The 22,993-nt window shown below is 41.5% G+C and overlaps 1 protein-coding gene across 1 annotated transcript in view; it reads right to left on the bottom strand.

The window, feature by feature from the left end:
- letm1 (leucine zipper-EF-hand containing transmembrane protein 1) overlaps nt 1-13,374 on the bottom strand; it is a 36,563-nt gene extending 23,189 nt beyond the window's left edge. The window contains exon 1 of the mRNA XM_038982990.1: nt 13,138-13,374. Within this exon, the coding sequence (XP_038838918.1) occupies nt 13,138-13,216 (79 nt within the window). The 5' untranslated portion in view covers nt 13,217-13,374. The remainder of the gene's footprint in view (nt 1-13,137) is intronic.
- Nucleotides 13,375-22,993: the final 9,619 nt, after the last annotated feature.

Here is a 22,993-nt window from a genome sequence, read left to right as displayed (position 1 = left end):
TAAACACCTACACCTCTATAAACACCTCTATAAACACCTACACCTCTATAAACACCTCTATAAACACCTACACCTCTATAAACACCTCTATAAACACCTACACCTCTATAAACACCTCTATAAACACCTACACCTCTATAAACACCTCTATAAACACCTACACCTCTATAAAAACCTCTATAAACACCTACACCTCTATAAACACCTACACCTCTATAAACACCTACACCTCTATAAACACCTACACCTCTATAAACACCTACACCTCTATAAACACCTCTATAAACACCTACACCTCTATAAACACCTCTATAAACACCTACACCTCTATAAACACCTCTATAAACACCTACACCTCTATAAACACCTACACCTCTATAAACACCTCTATAACACCTACACCTCTATAAACACCTCTATAAACACCTACACCTCTATAAACACCTACACCTCTATAAACACCTACACCTCTATAAACACCTACACCTCTATAAACACCTCTATAAACACCTACACCTCTATAAACACCTCTATAAACACCTACACCTCTATAACACCTCTATAAACACCTACACCTCTATAAACACCTACACCTCTATAAACACCTACACCTCTATAAACACCTACACCTCTATAAACACCTACACCTCTATAAACACCTACACCTCTATAAACACCTACACCTCTATAACACCTCTATAAACACCTACACCTCTATAAACACCTACACCTCTATAAACACCTCTATAAACACCTACACCTCTATAAACACCTCTATAAACACCTACACCTCTATAAACACCTACACCTCTATAAACACCTACACCTCTATAAACACCTCTATAAACACCTACACCTCTATAAACACCTCTATAAACACCTACACCTCTATAAACACCTACACCTCTATAAACACCTACACCTCTATAAACACCTCTATAAACACCTACACCCTCTATAAACACCTCTATAAACACCTACACCTCTATAAACACCTCTATAAACACCTACACCTCTATAAACACCTACACCTCTATAAACACCTACACCTCTATAAACACCTACACCTCTATAAACACCTACACCTCTATAAACACCTACACCTCTATAAACACCTACACCTCTATAAACACCTACACCTCTATAAACACCTACACCTCTATAAACACCTACACCTCTACACGTCTATAAACACCTCTATAAACACCTACACCGCTATAAACACCTACACCTCTATAAACACCTACACCTCTATAAACACCTACACCTCTATAAACACCTACACCTCTATAAACACCTACACCTCTACACGTCTATAAACACCTCTATAAACACCTACACCTCTATAAACACCTACACCGCTATAAACACCTACACCGCTATAAACACCTACACCTCTATAAACACCTACACCTCTATAAACACCTCTATAAACACCTACACCTCTATAAACACCTACACCTCTATAACACCTACACCTCTATAAACACCTCTATAAACACCTACACCTCTATAAACACCTCTATAAACACCTACACCTCTATAAACACCTCTATAAACACCTACACCTCTATAAACACCTCTATAAACACCTACACCTCTATAAACACCTCTATAAACACCTACACCTATATAAACACCTCTATAAACACCTACACCTCTATAAACACCTACACCTCTATAAACACCTCTATAAACACCTACACCTCTATAAACACCTCTATAAACACCTACACCTCTATAAACACCTACACCTCTATAAACACCTCTATAAACACCTCTATAAACACCTACACCTCTATAAACACCTCTATAAACACCTACACCTCTATAAACACCTACACCTCTATAAACACCTACACCTCTATAAACACCTCTATAAACACCTACACCTCTATAAACACCTCTATAAACACCTACACCTCTATAAACACCTACACCTCTATAAACACCTCTATAAACACCTCTATAAACACCTACACCTCTATAAACACCTCTATAAACACCTACACCTCTATAAACACCTCTATAAACACCTCTATAAACACCTACACCTCTATAAACACCTACACCTCTATAAACACCTACACCTCTATAAACACCTACACCTCTATAAACACCTACACCTCTATAAACACCTACACCTCTATAAACACCTACACCTCTATAAACACCTACACCTCTATAAACACCTACACCTCTATAAACACCTACACCTCTATAAACACCTCTATAAACACCTACACCTCTATAAACACCTCTATAAACACCTACACCTCTATAAACACCTCTATAAACACCTACACCTCTATAAACACCTCTATAAACACCTACACCTCTATAAACACCTCTATAAACACCTACACCTCTATAAACACCTACACCTCTATAAACACCTCTATAAACACCTACACCTCTATAAACACCTACACCTCTATAAACACCTACACCTCTATAAACACCTACACCTCTATAAACACCTCTATAAACACCTCTATAAACACCTCTATAAACACCTACACCTCTATAAACACCTACACCTCTATAAACACCTACACCTCTACACGTCTATAAACACCTCTATAAACACCTACACCGCTATAAACACCTACACCTCTATAAACACCTACACCTCTATAAACACCTACACCTCTATAAACACCTACACCTCTATAAACACCTACACCTCTATAAACACCTACACCTCTATAAACACCTACACCTCTACACGTCTATAAACACCTCTATAACACCTACACCTCTATAAACACCTACACCTCTATAAACACCTACACCTCTATAAACACCTACACCTCTATAAACACCTACACCTCTATAAACACCTCTATAAACACCTACACCTCTATAAACACCTACACCTCTATAAACACCTACACCTCTATAAACACCTACACCTCTATAAACACCTACACCTCTATAAACACCTCTATAAACACCTACACCTCTATAAACACCTTAACACCTACCCTCTATAAACACCTACACCTCTATAAACACCTCTATAACACCTACACCTCTATAAACACCTCTATAAACACCTACACCTCTATAAACACCTCTATAAACACCTACACCTCTATAAACACCTCTATAAACACCTACACCTCTATAAACACCTACACCTCTATAAACACCTCTATAAACACCATACCTCTATAAACACCTACACCTCTATAAAACACCTCTATAAACACCTACACCTCTATAAACACCTCTATAACACCTCTATAAACACCTACACCTCTATAAACACCTCTTATAAACACCTACACCTCTATAAACACCTACACCTCTATAAACACCTACACCTCTATAAACACCTACACCTCTATAAACACCTACACCTCTATACACTACACCTCTATACACACCTACACCTCTATAAACACCTACACCTCTATAAACACTACACCTCTCTAAAACACCTACACCTCTATAAACACCTCTATAAACACCTACACCTCTATAAACACCTACACCTCTATAAACACCTACACCTCTATAAACACCTACACCTCTATAAAACACTACCTCTATAAAACACCTCTATAAACACCTACACCTCTTAAACACCTCTATAAACACCTACACCTCTATAAACACCTACACCTCTATAAACACCTACACCTCTATAAACACCTACACCTCTATAAACACCTACACCTCTAATAAACACCTCTATAAACACCTACACCTCTATAAAACACCTCTATAACACCTACACCTCTATAAACACCTCTATAAACACCTACACCTCTATAAACACCTCTATGAAACACCTACACCTCTATAAACACCTACACCTCTATAGAACACCTCTATAAAACACCTACACCTCTATAAACACCTCTATAAACACCTACACCTCTATAAACACCTCTATAAACACCTACACCTCTATAAACCCCTACACCTCTATAACACCCTCTATAAAACAACTACACCTCTATAAACACACCTCTATAAACACTACACCTCTATAAACACCTCTATAAAACACCTACACCTCTATAAACCCTAACACCTCTATAAACACCTACACCTCTATAAACACCTACACCTCTATAAACCCTACACCTCTATAAACCCTACACCGACTATAAACGACCTATAAACCACCTCTATAAACACCTACACCTCTATAAACACCTACACCTCTATAAACCACCTCTATAAACACCTACACCTCTATAAACACCTCTATAAACACCTACACCTCTATAAACACCTCTATAAACACCTACACCTCTATAACACCTACACCTCTATAAACACCTACACCTCTATAAACACCTACACCTCTATAAACACCTACACCTCTATAAACACCTACACCTCTATAAACACCTCTACACCTCTATAAACACCTACACCTCTATAAACACCTCTATAAACACCTACACCTCTATAAACACCTACACCTCTATAAACACCTACACCTCTATAAACACCTACACCTCTATAAACACCTACACCTCTATAAACACCTACACCTCTATAAACACCTACACCTCTATAAACACCTACACCTCTATAAACACCTACACCTCTATAAACACCTACACCTCTATAAACACCTATAACACCTCTATAAAACACCTACACCTCTATAAACACCTACACCTCTATAAACACCTACACCTCTATAAACACCTACACCTCTATAAACACCTACACCTCTATAAACACCTACACCTCTATAAACACCTACACCTCTATAAACACCTACACCTCTATAAACACCTACACCTCTATAAACACCTACACCTCTATAAACACCTACACCTCTATAAACACCTCTATAAACACCTCTATAAACACTACACCTCTATAACACCTCTATAAACACCTACACCTCTATAAACACCTACACCTCTATAAACACCTACACCTCTATAAACACCTACACCTCTATAAACACCTACACCTCTATAAACACCTACACCTCTATAAACACCTACACCTCTATAAACACCTACACCTCTATAAACACCTACACCTCTATAAACACCTACACCTCTATAAACACCTACACTCTATAACACCTCTATAAACACCTACACCTCTATAAACACCTCTATAAACACCTACACCTCTATAAACACCTCTATAAACACCTACACCTCTATAAACACCTCTATAAACACCTACACCTCTATAAACACCTACACCTCTATAAACACCTACACCTCTATAAACACCTCTATAAACACCTCTATAAACACCTACACCTCTATAAAACACCTACACCTCTATAAACACCTACACCTCTATAAACACCTACACCTCTATAAACACCTACACCTCTATAAACACCTACACCTCTATAAACACCTACACCTCTATAACACCTACACCTCTATAAACACCTACACCTCTATAAACACCTTACACCTCTATAAAACACCTCTATAAACACCTACACCTCTATAAACACCTCTATAACACCTCACCTCTATAAACACCTACACCTCTATAAACACCTACACCTCTATAAACACCTACACCTCTATAAACACCTCTATCAACCTACACCTCTATAAACACCTACACCTCTATAAACACCTCTATAAAACCTACACCTCTATAAACACCTACCTCTATAAACACCTACACCTCTATAAACCCCTACACCTCTATAAACACCTACACCTCTATAAACACCTACACCTCTATAAAACACCTACACCTCTATAAACACCTACACCTCTATAAACACCTACAACCTCTATAAACACCTACACCTCTATAAACACCTACCTCTATACACCTCTATAAACACCTAACACCTCTATAAACACCTACACCTCTATAAACACCTACACCTCTATAACACCTACCCTCTATAAACACCTCTACACCTCTATAAACACCTACACCTCTATAAACACCTACACCTCTATAAAACACCTCTATAAACACCTCTATAAACACCTACACCTCTATAAACACCTACACCTCTATAAACAACCTACCCTATAAACACCTACACCTCATAAACACCTACACCTCTATAAACACCTACCAAAAAACACCTATATAAACCCTACACTCTATAAACACCTACACCTCTATAAACACCTACACATCTAAAATCAACCTCTATAAACACCTACACCTCTATAAACACCTCTATAAACACCTACCTCTAATAAACACCTCCTATATAAACAACCTACGACCTCTATAAACACCCATAGAGACACCTACACCTCTATAAACACCTACACCTCTATAAACACCTACACTCTAATAAACACCTACACTCTCTATAAACAACCTCTATAAACCTCTATCAAACCTCTATAAACAACTACACCTCTATAAACAACCTCATAGAACACCTACAACTCTATAAACACCTTCTATAAACGACCATACCCTCTTATAAAACACCTCTGATAAACACCTACACCTCTATAAACACCTACACCTATATAAACACGCTAACACCGCTATAACCAACTACACCCTCTATAAACACCTACACCTCTATAAACACCTCTATAAACACCTCTATAAACACCTACTAAACACTCTATAAACTCTCTATAAACACCTACACCTCTATAAACACCTCTATACAACATCTACACCGCTATAAACACCTACACCTCTATAAACACCTACACCTCTATAAACACCTACACCTCTATAAACACCTACACCTCTATAAACACCTACACCTCTATAAACACCTACACCTCTATAAACACCTACACCTCTACACGTCTATAAACACCTCTATAAACACCTACACCTCTATAAACACCTACACCTCTATAAACACCTCTATAAACACCTACACCTCTATAAACACCTCTATAAACACCTACACCTCTATAAACACCTCTATAAACACCTCTATAAACACCTACACCTCTATAAACACCTACACCTCTATAAACACCTACACCTCTATAAACACCTACACCTCTATAAACACCTACACCTCTATAAACACCTACACCTCTATAAACACCTACACCTCTATAAACACCTCTATAAACACCTACACCTCTATAAACACCTCTATAAACACCTACACCTCTATAAACACCTCTATAAACACCTACACCTCTATAAACACCTACACCTCTATAAACACCTACACCTCTATAAACACCTACACCTCTATAAACACCTCTATAAACACCTCTATAAACACCTACACCTCTATAAACACCTACACCTCTACACGTCTATAAACACCTCTATAAACACCTACACCGCTATAAACACCTACACCTCTATAAACACCTACACCTCTATAAACACCTACACCTCTATAAACACCTACACCTCTATAAACACCTACACCTCTATAAACACCTACACCTCTATAAACACCTCTATAAACACCTACACCTCTATAAACACCTCTATAAACACCTACACCTCTATAAACACCTCTATAAACACCTACACCTCTATAAACACCTCTATAAACACCTACACCTCTATAAACACCTACACCTCTATAAACACCTCTATAAACACCTACACCTCTATAAACACCTCTATAAACACCTACACCTCTATAAACACCTACACCTCTATAAACACCTCTATAAACACCTACACCTCTATAAACACCTCTATAAACACCTACACCTCTATAAACACCTCTATAAACACCTCTATAAACACCTACACCTCTATAAACACCTATAAACACCTACACCTCTATAAACACCTACACCTCTATAAACACCTACACCTCTATAAACACCTACACCTCTATAAACACCTACACCTCTATAAACACCTACACCTCTATAAACAACCTCTATAAACACCTACCCAACCTCTATAAACACCACACCTCTATAAAACACCTACACCTCATAAACACCTACACCTCTATAAACACCTACACCTCTATAAACACCTACACCTATAACACCTACACCTCTATAAACACCTACACCTCTATAAACACCTCTATCAACACCTACACCTCTATAAAACACCCTCTATAAACACCTACACCTCTATAAAACACCTCTATAAACACCTACACCTCTATAAAACACCTCTATAAACACCTTTAACCACCTACACCTCTATAAACACCCTCTATAAACACCTACACCTCTATAAACACCTCTATAAACACCTACCCTCTATAAAACCTACACCTCTATAAACACAACCTCTATAAACACCTACACCTCTATAAACACCTTCATAAACACCCTACACTCTATAAAAACCTCTATAAAACACCTACACCTCTATAACACCACACCTCTATAAACACCTACACCTCTATAAACACCTACACCTCTATAAACACCTCTATAAACACCTACACCTCTATAAACTACACCTCTATAAACACCTACACCTCTATAACACCTACCCTCTATAAACACCTCTATAAACACCTACACCTCTATAAACACCTACACCTCTATAAACACCTACACCTCTATAAACACCTACACCTCTATAAACACCTACACCTCTATAAACACCTACACCTCTATAAAACACCTCTATAAACACCTACACCTCTATAAACACCTCTATAAACACCTACACCTCTATAAACACCTCTATAACACCTACACCTCTATAAACACCTACACCCCTCTATAAACACCTCTATAAACACCTACACCTCTATAAACACCTCTATAAACACCTACACCTCTATAAACACCTCTATAAACACCTACACCTCTATAAACACCTCTATAAACACCTACACCTCTATAACACCTCTATAAACACCTACACCTCTATAAACACCTCTATAAACACTACACCTCTATAAACACCTCTATAAACACCTCTATAAACACCTCTATAAACACCTCTATAAACACCTACACCTCTATAAACACCTCTATAAACACCTCTATAAACACCTACACCTCTATAAACACCTACACCTCTATAAACACCTCTATAAACACCTACACCTCTATAAACACCTCTATAAACACCTACACCTCTATAAACACCTACACCTCTATAAACACCTACACCTCTATAAACACCTACACCTCTATAAACACCTACACCTCTATAAACACCTCTATAAACACCTCTATAAACACCTCTATAAACACCTCTATAAACACCTCTATAAACACCTACACCTCTATAAACACCTACACCTCTATAAACACCTACACCTCTATAAACACCTACACCTCTATAAACACCTACACCTCTATAAACACCTACACCTCTATAAACACCTACACCTCTATAAACACCTACACCTCTATAAACACCTACACCTCTATAAACACCTACACCTCTATAAACACCTACACCTCTATAAACACCTACACCTCTATAAACACCTACACCTCTACACGTCTATAAACACCTCTATAAACACCTACACCGCTATAAACACCTACACCTCTATAAACACCTACACCTCTATAAACACCTACACCTCTATAAACACCTACACCTCTATAAACACCTACACCTCTATAAACACCTACACCTCTATAAACACCTACACCTCTATAAACACCTACACCTCTATAAACACCTACACCTCTACACGTCTATAAACACCTCTATAAACACCTACACCGCTATAAACACCTACACCTCTATAAACACCTACACCTCTATAAACACCTACACCTCTATAAACACCTACACCTCTATAAACACCTACACCTCTATAAACACCTACACCTCTATAAACACCTACACCTCTACACGTCTATAAACACCTCTATAAACACCTACACCTCTATAAACACCTACACCTCTATAAACACCTACACCTCTATAAACACCTCTATAAACACCTACACCTCTATAAACACCTACACCTCTATAACACCTCTATAAACACCTACACCTCTATAAACACCTACACCTCTATAAACACCTACACCTCTATAAACACCTACACCTCTATAAACACCTACACCTCTATAAACACCTCTATAAACACCTACACCTCTATAAACACCTCTAATAAACACCTACACCTCTATAAACACCTCTATAAACACCTACACCTCTATAAACACCTCTATAAACACCTACACCTCTATAAACACCTCTATAAACACCTACACCTCTATAAACACCTCTATAAACACCTACACCTCTATAAACACCTCTATAAACACCTACACCTCTATAAACACCTCTATAAACACCTACACCTCTATAAACACCTCTATAAACACCTACACCTCTATAAACACCTCTATAAACACCTACACCTCTATAAACACCTCTATAAACACCTCATAACACCTCTATAAACACCTACACCTCTATAAACACCTCTATAAACCTACACCTCTATAAACACCTACACCTCTATAAACACCTCTATAAACACCTACACCTCTATAAACACCTCTATAAACACCTACACCTCTATAAACACCTACACCTCTATAAACACCTACACCTCTATAAACACCTACACCTCTATAAACACCTACACCTCTATAAACACCTCTATAAACACCTCTATAAACACCTCTATAAACACCTCTATAAACACCTCTATAAACACCTCTATAAACACCTACACCTCTATAAACACCTACACCTCTATAAACACCTACACCTCTATAAACACCTACACCTCTATAAACACCTACACCTCTATAAACACCTACACCTCTATAAACACCTACACCTCTATAAACACCTACACCTCTATAAACACCTACACCTCTATAAACACCTACACCTCTATAAACACCTACACCTCTATAAACACCTACACCTCTACACGTCTATAAACACCTCTATAAACACCTACACCGCTATAAACACCTACACCTCTATAAACACCTACACCTCTATAAACACCTACACCTCTATAAACACCTACACCTCTATAAACACCTACACCTCTATAAACACCTACACCTCTATAAACACCTACACCTCTATAAACACCTACACCTCTACACGTCTATAAACACCTCTATAAACACCTACACCGCTATAAACACCTACACCTCTATAAACACCTACACCTCTATAAACACCTACACCTCTATAAACACCTACACCTCTATAAACACCTACACCTCTATAAACACCTACACCTCTATAAACACCTACACCTCTACACGTCTATAAACACCTCTATAAACACCTACACCTCTATAAACACCTACACCTCTATAAACACCTACACCTCTATAAACACCTCTATAAACACCTACACCTCTATAAACACCTACACCTCTATAAACACCTCTATAAACACCTACACCTCTATAAACACCTACACCTCTATAAACACCTACACCTCTATAAACACCTACACCTCTATAAACACCTACACCTCTATAAACACCTCTATAAACACCTACACCTCTATAAACACCTCTATAAACACCTACACCTCTATAAACACCTACACCTCTATAAACACCTACACCTCTATAAACACCTACACCTCTATAAACACCTACACCTCTATAAACACCTACACCTCTATAAACACCTACACCTCTATAAACACCTCTATAAACACCTACATAAATGTTCAAATTCATGCCATAAACAACCCAATCAGTGTGTACATGTGTCATGAACAGACCTAACGTCCGCTGCATCAATTGACTGATTGTTGATGAAATTGAGAGAATTGAGAGTGCTGGCATGTCCCTGCTACTCCCTAACAACATGTCTCCATGCTTCACAACATCGCAGACCGACACAATGTGTTTTGCTCTGGTGGTTTATACCAGGTTTAACTTGCTATTACACGCGGATCATTTGAAATAGACCTGTTTTACGCAGACTGACTCGGCACGGCAGTGCTGTGAGATAGACAGCGAAACGGCACCATAGCAGGCCAGGGAAACGGCACCATAGCAGGCCAGGGAAACGGCACCATAGCAGGCCAGGGAAACGGCACCATAGCAGGCCAGGGAAACGGCACCATAGCAGGCCAGGGAAACGGCACCATAGCAGGCCAGGGAAACGGCACCATAGCAGGCCAGGGAAACGGCACCATAGCAGGCCAGGGAAACGGCACCATAGCAGGCCAGGGAAACGGCACCATAGCAGGCCAGGGAAACGGCACCATAGCAGGCCAGGGAAACGGCACCATAGCAAACTGGAGCGGCTGGTTAAGGAGTCGACTGGAGGAGGAGGTACCCATCCCTATGAACCAGCCTGCCCTCGAATGACGTATCCTCCCCTTACATGAATTCGCTACATTCGCAAGGTGTGGTGCCTGAAGCGACCACATTTCCGACCACATTACACCGCAAAATACATACATGACATGTTTATGGATATAACAGAATGACAAAATACATTTGAATGTTAATGGACTAAAAGCTGTCGAGGATCTGAACCCCGATGGTTTGTATAGGAAGTGGATGCGCTAGACTAGAGAGCTTTATTCGAATAATGACAGTCGCATCCACACCAACCGGGGAGCCTGGCGATAGGGAGATTTGACAACTAACGTTAGTTGTAGCTACGTCTTCTAGGCCTCACGGACCGTGGCCTTAGATGACCTGACAATGTAATCACAACGTCTAGAACAGAAACACTAAACGCCCAAGTTGAACCGCTTAGCTAACGTTATAGCTAATAGATGATCTGGAATCCGTCTAGAAGTTGTTGCGGCGCCTCTGTCCGCGGCGTTTTGTCCGCGGCGTTTTGTCCGCTGTAAAGCCCCGTGTAATTGATCAACAACAAAGGCCCGAACGTCCATGACAGGACCACGCCACAACACACGTTTCTGGAACCGGTGTACACCGTTAGCGGCGGAGCTACTGTTAGTTGCTAACTATAGTAACTTATTAACAGAAATAGCCCGTATAGTTAGCTAACGTTACCATTATCTCAGTGAAACAACTAGTTAACCTCTACACGGTCATAAAACACTTAAACTATGAACATTTATCATTCTACAAAGCCAAGGGTTTGACTAACGTTAGCTATTTAACTATCTGAACCAGCTAATCTCACTAGTTTAACTACGGTTTCATCATTAACCAACAATGACATTCACAGCTAAACAGCATTGGCAGTCTACCTACAATGTCAAAACCACCAAATACAAATCAAGACATAAGTTCCAACAAAAGACTTCTACACGTATCTACAGTTAGAGTCGACATGAAGAATCATTCTCACCTTTGCGGAAGTCGCTCTTTAACGACCGAGATGTTTTCATCAACGGAGTGCGAGACCGCGTCAACAGGATTAACGCCATTCTGATCAACTGCTAACAGAGTTTAGCTGGTTAGCCAACTGGTTAAAACTAATGGGAAAACCAACGCTAACGTGCTGCTAGCTACTTCAATATGTCACTAGCTGAACTAGCCCCATGTCCTTGCTTTCTCCGTGGGTGAGTGCGGCGAGGTGGATGAACTGCGGATTATATTGGCTTCCGTCTTCGTCTTTCTTCTTCTTCTTCTTCTTTAAAGTTTAATGGCAGTCTACACCTATTTGTGAATCGCCGCCACCTACTGTACCGGGTATTGAAACAAAACATAATATATTCCATTGCGGGAAGGGGGGTATCTGAGATAATACAAAAATCAATCAAACAACCATCCTTCAGTCATATTCAAATCACATCTCTACACAGGTGCCTGTGAGGACAGAGCATTCATCGACAGGATTCCTTGTAATGCCTCTCCAGAGAAGTCCCTGAGTCCCAAAAAGTGCTCAGCTGCACTCCTGGTGCCTGTTTTCTCAGATGTCCTCTTCGTTTGCACTGTGCAGTTGATAACCAAAGTAATAACCGCTAAAAAAGTCCACCTTTGCAAAAAAGGAAATAGTAACACAATAAAACAACAATAATGAGAATATACAGTATCACGCAAAGTTTTAGACCACCCACTCATTCAAGGGTTTTTCTTTATTGTAACTATTTTCTACATTGTAGAATAATTGTGAGTTTGAGTTTATTTTTACAGGGACAGTGCACATGAATCAACATTTCAGTAAAAGTGCCGGTTTTAGCCAACCAGCTAATTTTCAACCGCAGCCCCTGGGCACTTTTTAAAAAACAATTACAGTAACAATACAGACAATCATTGAGCACAGGCAGAGCAACATAGGACAAGCAAGATGTAGAATGCAGACAGAGAAACATAGCACAAAAAACAACAAGACAAAATCCATAAAATCAACAAAGTGTTTCCACACCTCACAAGCTACAGACAACAGATAACATGGAAAGGGGCAATACACAACTAGGGATTATGTTCACAAATCTGATTGACCTTTAGCCATGTCTTCAGGCATTTTGTGAAAGTGTGATATGTGGTGCAGTTATGTGTGTCTGATGGCAGTGTATTCCAAACATGGGAAGCTCTCACAGAGAAAGCAGATTGATTAAAGGTGCTTTTCCTTATTGGGATCGGTGTCCCTTCCACGGGACGGTTGAGCTAACGTAGGCTAATGCGATTAGCATAAGGTTGTCAGTAACAAGAAAATTTCCCAGGACATAGACATATCTGATATTTGCAGAAAGCTTAAATTCTTGTTAATCTAACTGCACTGTCCAATTTACAGTAGCTATTACAGTGAAAAAATGCCATGCTATTGTTTGAGGAGAGTGCACAGTTTTGAACATGAAAAGTTATTAATAAACAAATTAGGCACATTTGGGCAATCTTGATACAAAATTGTGAACAGAAATGCAATGGTTCATTGGACCAGTCTAAAACTTTGCACATACACTGCTGCCATCTAGAGGCCAAAATCTAAATTCTACCTGGGCTGGAATAATACATTATGGCCTTTCCCTTGCATTTCAAAGAAGATGGTACAAAAAAAATACAAAAGAACGGTTGGTTTTTTATTTGTATTGTCTTTTACCAGATCTATTGTGTTATATTATCCTACATTCCATTCACATTTCCACAAACTTCAAAGTGTTTCCTTTCAAATGGTACCAAGAATATGCATATCCTTGCTTCAGGGCCTGAGCTACAGGCAGTTAGATTTGGGTATGTCATGTTAGGAGAACATTTTAAAAAAGGGGTGGATCCTTATTAAGGGAACTATACAGTCACCTCTCATGGCAGACCTTGTGGATCTGCTGCCATATGCTTGGGGTTTTGGTTTAACAAAAGTACTGAGTGGAGGGGGAGCCAGGCCATTTAGGATCTTGAATACAAGACATGCGTCGGTGTATTGCACAAGATTTTCCCAACTCAGGAGCTCATGCTTTCTGAGGATGTAACAGTGATGCTGGCTATTGGGCTAACTATCAAGCACTTTGAGAGCCTGTTTGTAGACAGACTGAATAGGTTTTAATGTTGTACAGCAAGCTTGGGCCCAACTAGTCAAGCAGTATGTTAAGTGGGGGAGTATCATAGCATTGAAGTACAGTTTTGCCACCTCTATAGTCAAACAATTTTGTATGAATCAGAAATTAGCTATCTTGAATTTGGTTATTCAAGTTACCTTTTTCACCTGCTTTTATAAAAGAGATGTCGGAATCAAGTATAATGCCAAGATACTTAAAATCAGATACTACCTGGAACTTCTCCCCTGACACATAGACATCTGGCTCAGTGGCATCTGTTGCCCTCTTTGCGAAGAACATGCAGACAGTTTTTTTCACATTGAGATGCAAACATGAGTCACTGAGCCACTTTGTAACCTGGACCATTACAGTAGTGAGTCACCGAGCCACTTTGTAACCTGGACCATTACAGTAGTGAGTCACTGAGCCACTTTGTAACCTGGACCATTACAGTAGTGAGTCACTGAGCCACTTTGTAACCTGGACCATTACAGTAGTGAGTCACTGAGCCACTTTGTAACCTGGACCATTACAGTAGTGAGTCACTGAGCCACTTTGTAACCTGGACCATTACGGTAGTGAGTCACTGAGCCACTTTGTAACCTGGACCATTACAGTAGTGAGTCACTGAGCCACTTTGTAACCTGGACCATTACAGTAGTGAGTCACTGAGCCACTTTGTAACCTGGACCATTACAGTAGTGAGTCACTGAGCTACTTTGTAACCTGGACCATTACAGTAGTGAGTCACTGAGCCACTTTGTAACCTGGACCATTACAGTAGTGAGTCACTGAGCCACTTTGTAACCTGGACCATTACAGTAGTGAGTCACTGAGCCACTTTGTAACCTGGACCATTACAGTAGTGAGTCACTGAGCCACTTTGTAACCTGGACCATTACAGTAGTGAGTCACTGAGCCACTTTGTAACCTGGACCATTACAGTAGTGAGTCACTTTGTAACCTGGACCATTACAGTAGTGAGTCACTTTGTAACCTGGACCATTACAGTAGTGAGTCACTTTGTAACCTGGACCATTACAGTAGTGAGTCACTTTGTAACCTGGACCATTACAGTAGTGAGTCACTTTGTAACCTGAACCATTACAGTAGTGAGTCACTTTGTAACCTGGACCATTACAGTAGTGAGTCACTTTGTAACCTGGACCCTTACAGTAGTGAGTCACTGAGCCACTTTGTAACCTGGACCATTACAGTAGTGAGTCACTGAGCCACTTTGTAACCTGGACCATTACAGTAGTGAGTCACTGAGCTACTTTGTAACCTGGACCATTACAGTAGTGAGTCACTGAGCCACTTTGTAACCTGGACCATTACAGTAGTGAGTCACTGAGCCACTTTGTAACCTGGACCATTACAGTAGTGAGTCACTGAGCCACTTTGTAACCTGGACCATTACAGTAGTGAGTCACTGAGCCACTTTGTAACCTGGACCATTACAGTAGTGAGTCACTGAGCCACTTTGTAACCTGGACCATTACAGTAGTGAGTCACTTTGTAACCTGGACCATTACAGTAGTGAGTCACTTTGTAACCTGGACCATTACAGTAGTGAGTCACTTTGTAACCTGGACCATTACAGTAGTGAGTCACTTTGTAACCTGGACCATTACAGTAGTGAGTCACTTTGTAACCTGAACCATTACAGTAGTGAGTCACTTTGTAACCTGGACCATTACAGTAGTGAGTCACTTTGTAACCTGGACCCTTACAGTAGTGAGTCACTTTGTAACCTGGACCATTACAGTAGTGAGTCACTTTGTAACCTGGACCATTACAGTAGTGAGTCACTGAGCCACTTTGTAACCTGGACCATTACAGTAGTGAGTTACTGAGCCACTTTGTAACCTGGACCATTACAGTAGTGAGTTACTGAGCCACTTTGTAACCTGGACCATTACAGTAGTGAGTCACTGAGCCACTTTGTAACCTGGACCATTACAGTAGTGAGTCACTGAGCCACTTTGTAACCTGGACCATTACAGTAGTGAGTCACTGAGCCACTTTGTAACCTGGACCATTACAGTAGTGAGTCACTGAGCCACTTTGTAACCTGGACCATTACAGTAGTGAGTCACTGAGCCACTTTGTAACCTGGACCATTACAGTAGTGAGTCACTGAGCCACTTTGTAACCTGGACCATTACAGTAGTGAGTCACTGAGCCACTTTGTAACCTGGACCATTACAGTAGTGAGTCACTTTGTAACCTGGACCATTACAGTAGTGAGTCACTTTGTAACCTGGACCATTACAGTAGTGAGTCACTTTGTAACCTGGACCATTACAGTAGTGAGTCACTTTGTAACCTGGACCATTACAGTAGTGAGTCACTGAGCCACTTTGTAACCTGGACCATTACAGTAGTGAGTCACTTTGTAACCTGGACCATTACAGTAGTGAGTCACTTTGTAACCTGGACCATTACAGTAGTGAGTCACTTTGTAACCTGGACCATTACAGTAGTGAGTCACTTTGTAACCTGGACCATTACAGTAGTGAGTCACTTTGTAACCTGGACCATTACAGTAGTGAGTCACTTTGTAACCTGGACCATTACAGTAGTGAGTCACTTTGTAACCTGGACCATTACAGTAGTGAGTCACTTTGTAACCTGGACCATTACAGTAGTGAGTCACTGAGCCACTTTGTAACCTGGACCATTACAGTAGTGAGTCACTTTGTAACCTGGACCATTACAGTAGTGAGTCACTTTGTAACCTGGACCATTACAGTAGTGAGTCACTTTGTAACCTGGACCATTACAGTAGTGAGTCACTTTGTAACCTGGACCATTACAGTAGTGAGTCACTTTGTAACCTGGACCATTACAGTAGTGAGTCACTTTGTAACCTGGACCATTACAGTAGTGAGTCACTTTGTAACCTGGACCATTACAGTAGTGAGTCACTGAGCCACTTTGTAACCTGGACCATTACAGTAGTGAGTCACTGAGCCACTTTGTAACCTGGACCATTACAGTAGTGAGTCACTGAGCCACTTTGTAACCTGGACCATTACAGTAGTGAGTCACTGAGCCACTTTGTAACCTGGACCATTACAGTAGTGAGTCACTGAGCCACTTTGTAACCTGGACCATTACAGTAGTGAGTCACTTTGTAACCTGGACCATTACAGTAGTGAGTCACTTTGTAACCTGGACCATTACAGTAGTGAGTCACTTTGTAACCTGGACCATTACAGTAGTGAGTCACTTTGTAACCTGGACCATTACAGTAGTGAGTCACTGAGCCACTTTGTAACCTGGACCATTACAGTAGTGAGTCACTTTGTAACCTGGACCATTACAGTAGTGAGTCACTTTGTAACCTGGACCATTACAGTAGTGAGTCACTTTGTAACCTGGACCATTACAGTAGTGAGTCACTTTGTAACCTGGACCATTACAGTAGTGAGTCACTTTGTAACCTGGACCATTACAGTAGTGAGTCACTTTGTAACCTGGACCATTACAGTAGTGAGTCACTTTGTAACCTGGACCATTACAGTAGTGAGTCACTGAGCCACTTTGTAACCTGGACCATTACAGTAGTGAGTCACTTTGTAACCTGGACCATTACAGTAGTGAGTCACTTTGTAACCTGGACCATTACAGTAGTGAGTCACTTTGTAACCTGGACCATTACAGTAGTGAGTCACTTTGTAACCTGGACCATTACAGTAGTGAGTCACTGAGCCACTTTGTAACCTGGACCATTACAGTAGTGAGTCACTTTGTAACCTGGACCATTACAGTAGTGAGTCACTTTGTAACCTGGACCATTACAGTAGTGAGTCACTGAGCCACTTTGTAACCTGGACCATTACAGTAGTGAGTCACTTTGTAACCTGGACCATTACAGTAGTGAGTCACTTTGTAACCTGGACCATTACAGTAGTGAGTCACTTTGTAACCTGGACCATTACAGTAGTGAGTCACTTTGTAACCTGGACCATTACAGTAGTGAGTCACTTTGTAACCTGGACCATTATAGTAGTGAGTTCATGTGCAACTTGTTGTTTACTCTTTACATGCACATATATCACTGTATCATCTGTACACATCTGAACTTCAGACCCAGTACAGACAGAAGGCAGGTTAGTGGGGCGGCAGGTAGCCCAGTGGTTAGAGCGTTGGACTAGTAACCAAAAGGTTGCAAGATCAAAACCCTGAGCCGACAAGGTAAAAATCTGTCGTTCAGCCTCTGAACAAGGCAGTTAACCCACTGTTCCTAGGCTGTCATTTAAAATAAGAATTTGTTCTTAACTGACTTGCCTAGTTAAATAAAGATAAAATTAATGTACAGGTTGAACAGGAAGGGCCCCAGTATTGACCCTTGGGGCATGCCCACATCATAGCTAAGAGTGGGTGACAGCTCATTGCTCACTCTGACACACTGGATTCTGCCTTCAAGGTATGATTTCATCTATCTCAAGGCATTGGGGGAAAAGTTCGATTTGGACAATTTTGTGATGAGAACCTCATGGTTAACAGTATCAAAAGCCTTCCTTAGGTCCAAAAACACAGCCCCAACAATGCCCCCTTTGTCCATCTCGGACTTCACATTTTCCAGAAGAAAGCAGTTGGCCGTTTCTGTGGAGTGTTTTGCTCTGAAGCCAAACTGCATGGAATGTAATGTGAAGGGGCTGTTGTTGAGGTGGGCAATCAGTTGCTCTGCTACACACTTTTCAACAACCTTCGACACCACAGGTATTATACTAATGGACCTGTAGTTACTCACGTCAGCAGGGTTACCTGATTTAAAGATGGCCGTTATTATGGCCGACTTCCAGACCCTTGGAAACATCCCCAGACCAATAGATGTGTTGGTGACCTTAGTAATGGGGCCAATGAGTGACTCTTTGTAGTTTTTAGGAAAGGCAGAGTCCATCCCAAACACATCTTTGGCTTTAGAGTTCTTTAGTGAGCTAATCACCTTGTCCACCTTTGACTCAGAAACCTCCCTTATGATGAAGACAGGTTGAGTGTCATTCACTAGCACTGAGCCCAAGAAACCAGTGGAGGGGTTCTGTGTCAGTACCCTGACAGAGTCAATAAAGTAGGAATTGAAGGCTATTGCTATTTCGACTGCATCCTGTGTTAGACTGTTATTCACCATGAGTTCTAGTCTTTTTGCAGTGTTATTATTGTCTTTCCCTGTTAACTTTTAGATTCTCCCAGATCAATTTAGAATTTCCCTTTGCTTCACCAATTATGTTAATCAAAACGTTTGCCTTGGCCTGTCTGATTTCTTTCATCACCTTATTTCTCAACAAGGTAAACCTACGTCTGTCATGCTCTAATTTGGATCTTAGGGCTATTTTTAGAGCATAATCTCGTTCTTTCATCAGTTTCCAGATTTCTCCATTTAGCCAAGGAACAGTGCTCTTTTGGCCAGGTTTGGATTGGATTTTCTTTAGGAAACCATTTATTTTAGTCTGGATTGTGGATAGAAAAACCTGACTATCAGCTTCCACGTCTGTATAGGACAAGAGATCATTCCCAGTTTATTCCCTTAATTGCGTTTTTCAAAATAATTTAATTCACTCTTAGGTATTCTGAGTTGATCAGGCTTTCTAACAGTAGAGAGGTTAAACCTGCTCTTAGACAGCTTTCTGGCTATAAGTGTCAGATTATGATCAGATAGCCCAGTAACCATATTGAATGATTTAGTCACTCTCTCTGATTTATTACTGAACACCAAATCAATCTGTGTTTTAGAGCAACAAGTCACCCTGGTTGGCCCTTTAACTAGCTGTGTAAGTTAAAGGATATTTGTGATCCATTTCAGGTTTTCCTACAAGACTTGTCTTCATAATTAATGTTAAAATCTCCCATTAAGATGACCTCTTTCCCAAAATCACATTCCCTAAGCATGTTATTAAACTGATCAAAAAACACACTTTGGTGCCAGGTGGTCTATACATTCCAATAAGGGTAAAATACATTTGGGGAGACAGTGTAACGTTCAGGCCAATACATTCTAGTTCATTATCACATGACCACTCAATTTGTTTACATGGGATATGTTCTTTAATGTAAATCATCACACCCCCTCCTCTTCCTTCAATCCTGTCTCTCCTGAAAACATTTTTGCCAGGCTCAATCCAAACAGTATATGGAGAGTTTTTATGGAGCCATGTCTCTTAAAGGCAGAGGAAGTCAAGGTTGGAGTCTGTCAGAAGTTGAATTTGGAACTTTTTGGAATGCCACTACCCCCCTAGTAGACCGCTGGGCTCGTGGGTCCCGTTCGAGCAGTTCGGTAGTGCAATTAACTATCCCTTCCGCTTGCACTGGATGCGGGGAACTAATTAAAACAGATTGCATTCTGGGAGCAGAGTCAGGGATCACGTATAGCAACTTGGGTATGTTTGAAGAGTTCAAATTTCATCTCGGAGCCGGGTGAGTCGAGAGAAACCATGGGACCATAGTACTCACCGGTCAATGGACGAGGCCATCCACTGCTTTCCACTCCAGTGAGTATCGCTGGCTCGGTGATGTTAGGCCCAGGGTTGAGGCTGGCTCGGTGACGTTAGACCCAGGGTTGAGGCTGGCTCGGTGACGTTAGACCCAGGGTTGAGGCTGGCTCGGTGATGTTAGGCCCAGGGTTGAGACTGGCTCGGTGATGTTAGACCCAGGGTTGAGGCTGGCTCGGTGATGTTAGACCCAGGGTTGAGGCTGGCTCGGTGATGTTAGGCCCAGGGTTGAGGCTGGCTCGGTGATGTTAGACCCAGGGTTGAGGCTGGCTCGGTGATGTTAGACCCAGGTTTGAGGCTGGCTCGGTGATGTTAGACCCAGGGTTGAGGCTGGCTCGGTGATGTTAGACCCAGGTTTGAGGCTGGCTCGGTGATGTTAGGCCCAGGGTTGAGGCTGGCTCGGTGATGTTAGACCCAGGGTTGAGGCTGGCTCGGTGATGTTAGACCCAGGTTTGAGGCTGGCTCGGTGATGTTAGGCCCAGGGTTGAGGCTGGCTCGGTGATGTTAGACCCAGGGTTGAGGCTGGCTCGGTGATGTTAGGCCCAGGGTTGAGGCTGGCTCGGTGACGTTAGACCCAGGGTTGAGGCTGGCTCGGTGACGTTAGACCCAGGGTTGAGGCTGGCTCGGTGATGTTAGACCCAGGTTTGAGGCTGGCTCGGTGATGTTAGGCCCAGGGTTGAGGCTGGCTCGGTGACGTTAGACCCAGGGTTTGAGGCTGGCTCGGTGACGTTAGACCCAGGGTTGAGGCTGGCTCGGTGACGTTAGACCCAGGGTTGAGGCTGGCTCGGTGACGTTAGACCCAGGGTTGAGGCTGGCTCGGTGACGTTAGACCCAGGGTTGAGGCTGGCTCGGTGACGTTAGACCCAGGGTTGAGGCTGGCTCGGTGACGTTAGACCCAGGGTTGAGGCTGGCTCGGTGACGTTAGACCCAGGGTTGAGGCTGGCTCGGTGACGTTAGACCCAGGGTTGAGGCTGGCTCGGTGACGTTAGACCCAGGGTTGAGGCTGGCTCGGTGACGTTAGACCCAGGGTTGAGGCTGGCTCGGTGACGTTAGACCCAGGGTTGAGGCTGGCTCGGTGACGTTAGACCCAGGGTTGAGGCTGGCTCGGTGACGTTAGACCCAGGGTTGAGGCTGGCTCGGTGACGTTAGACCCAGGGTTGAGGCTGGCTCGGTGACGTTAGACCCAGGGTTGAGGCTGGCTCGGTGACGTTAGACCCAGGGTTGAGGCTGG

Source organism: Salvelinus namaycush, unplaced genomic scaffold (genome assembly GCF_016432855.1).
Source record: "Salvelinus namaycush isolate Seneca unplaced genomic scaffold, SaNama_1.0 Scaffold139, whole genome shotgun sequence".
Lineage (NCBI taxonomy): Eukaryota > Metazoa > Chordata > Actinopteri > Salmoniformes > Salmonidae > Salvelinus > Salvelinus namaycush.
The sequence above is the reverse complement of the archived record's forward strand: the minus strand, read 5'-3'. Positions and strand labels throughout refer to the sequence as shown.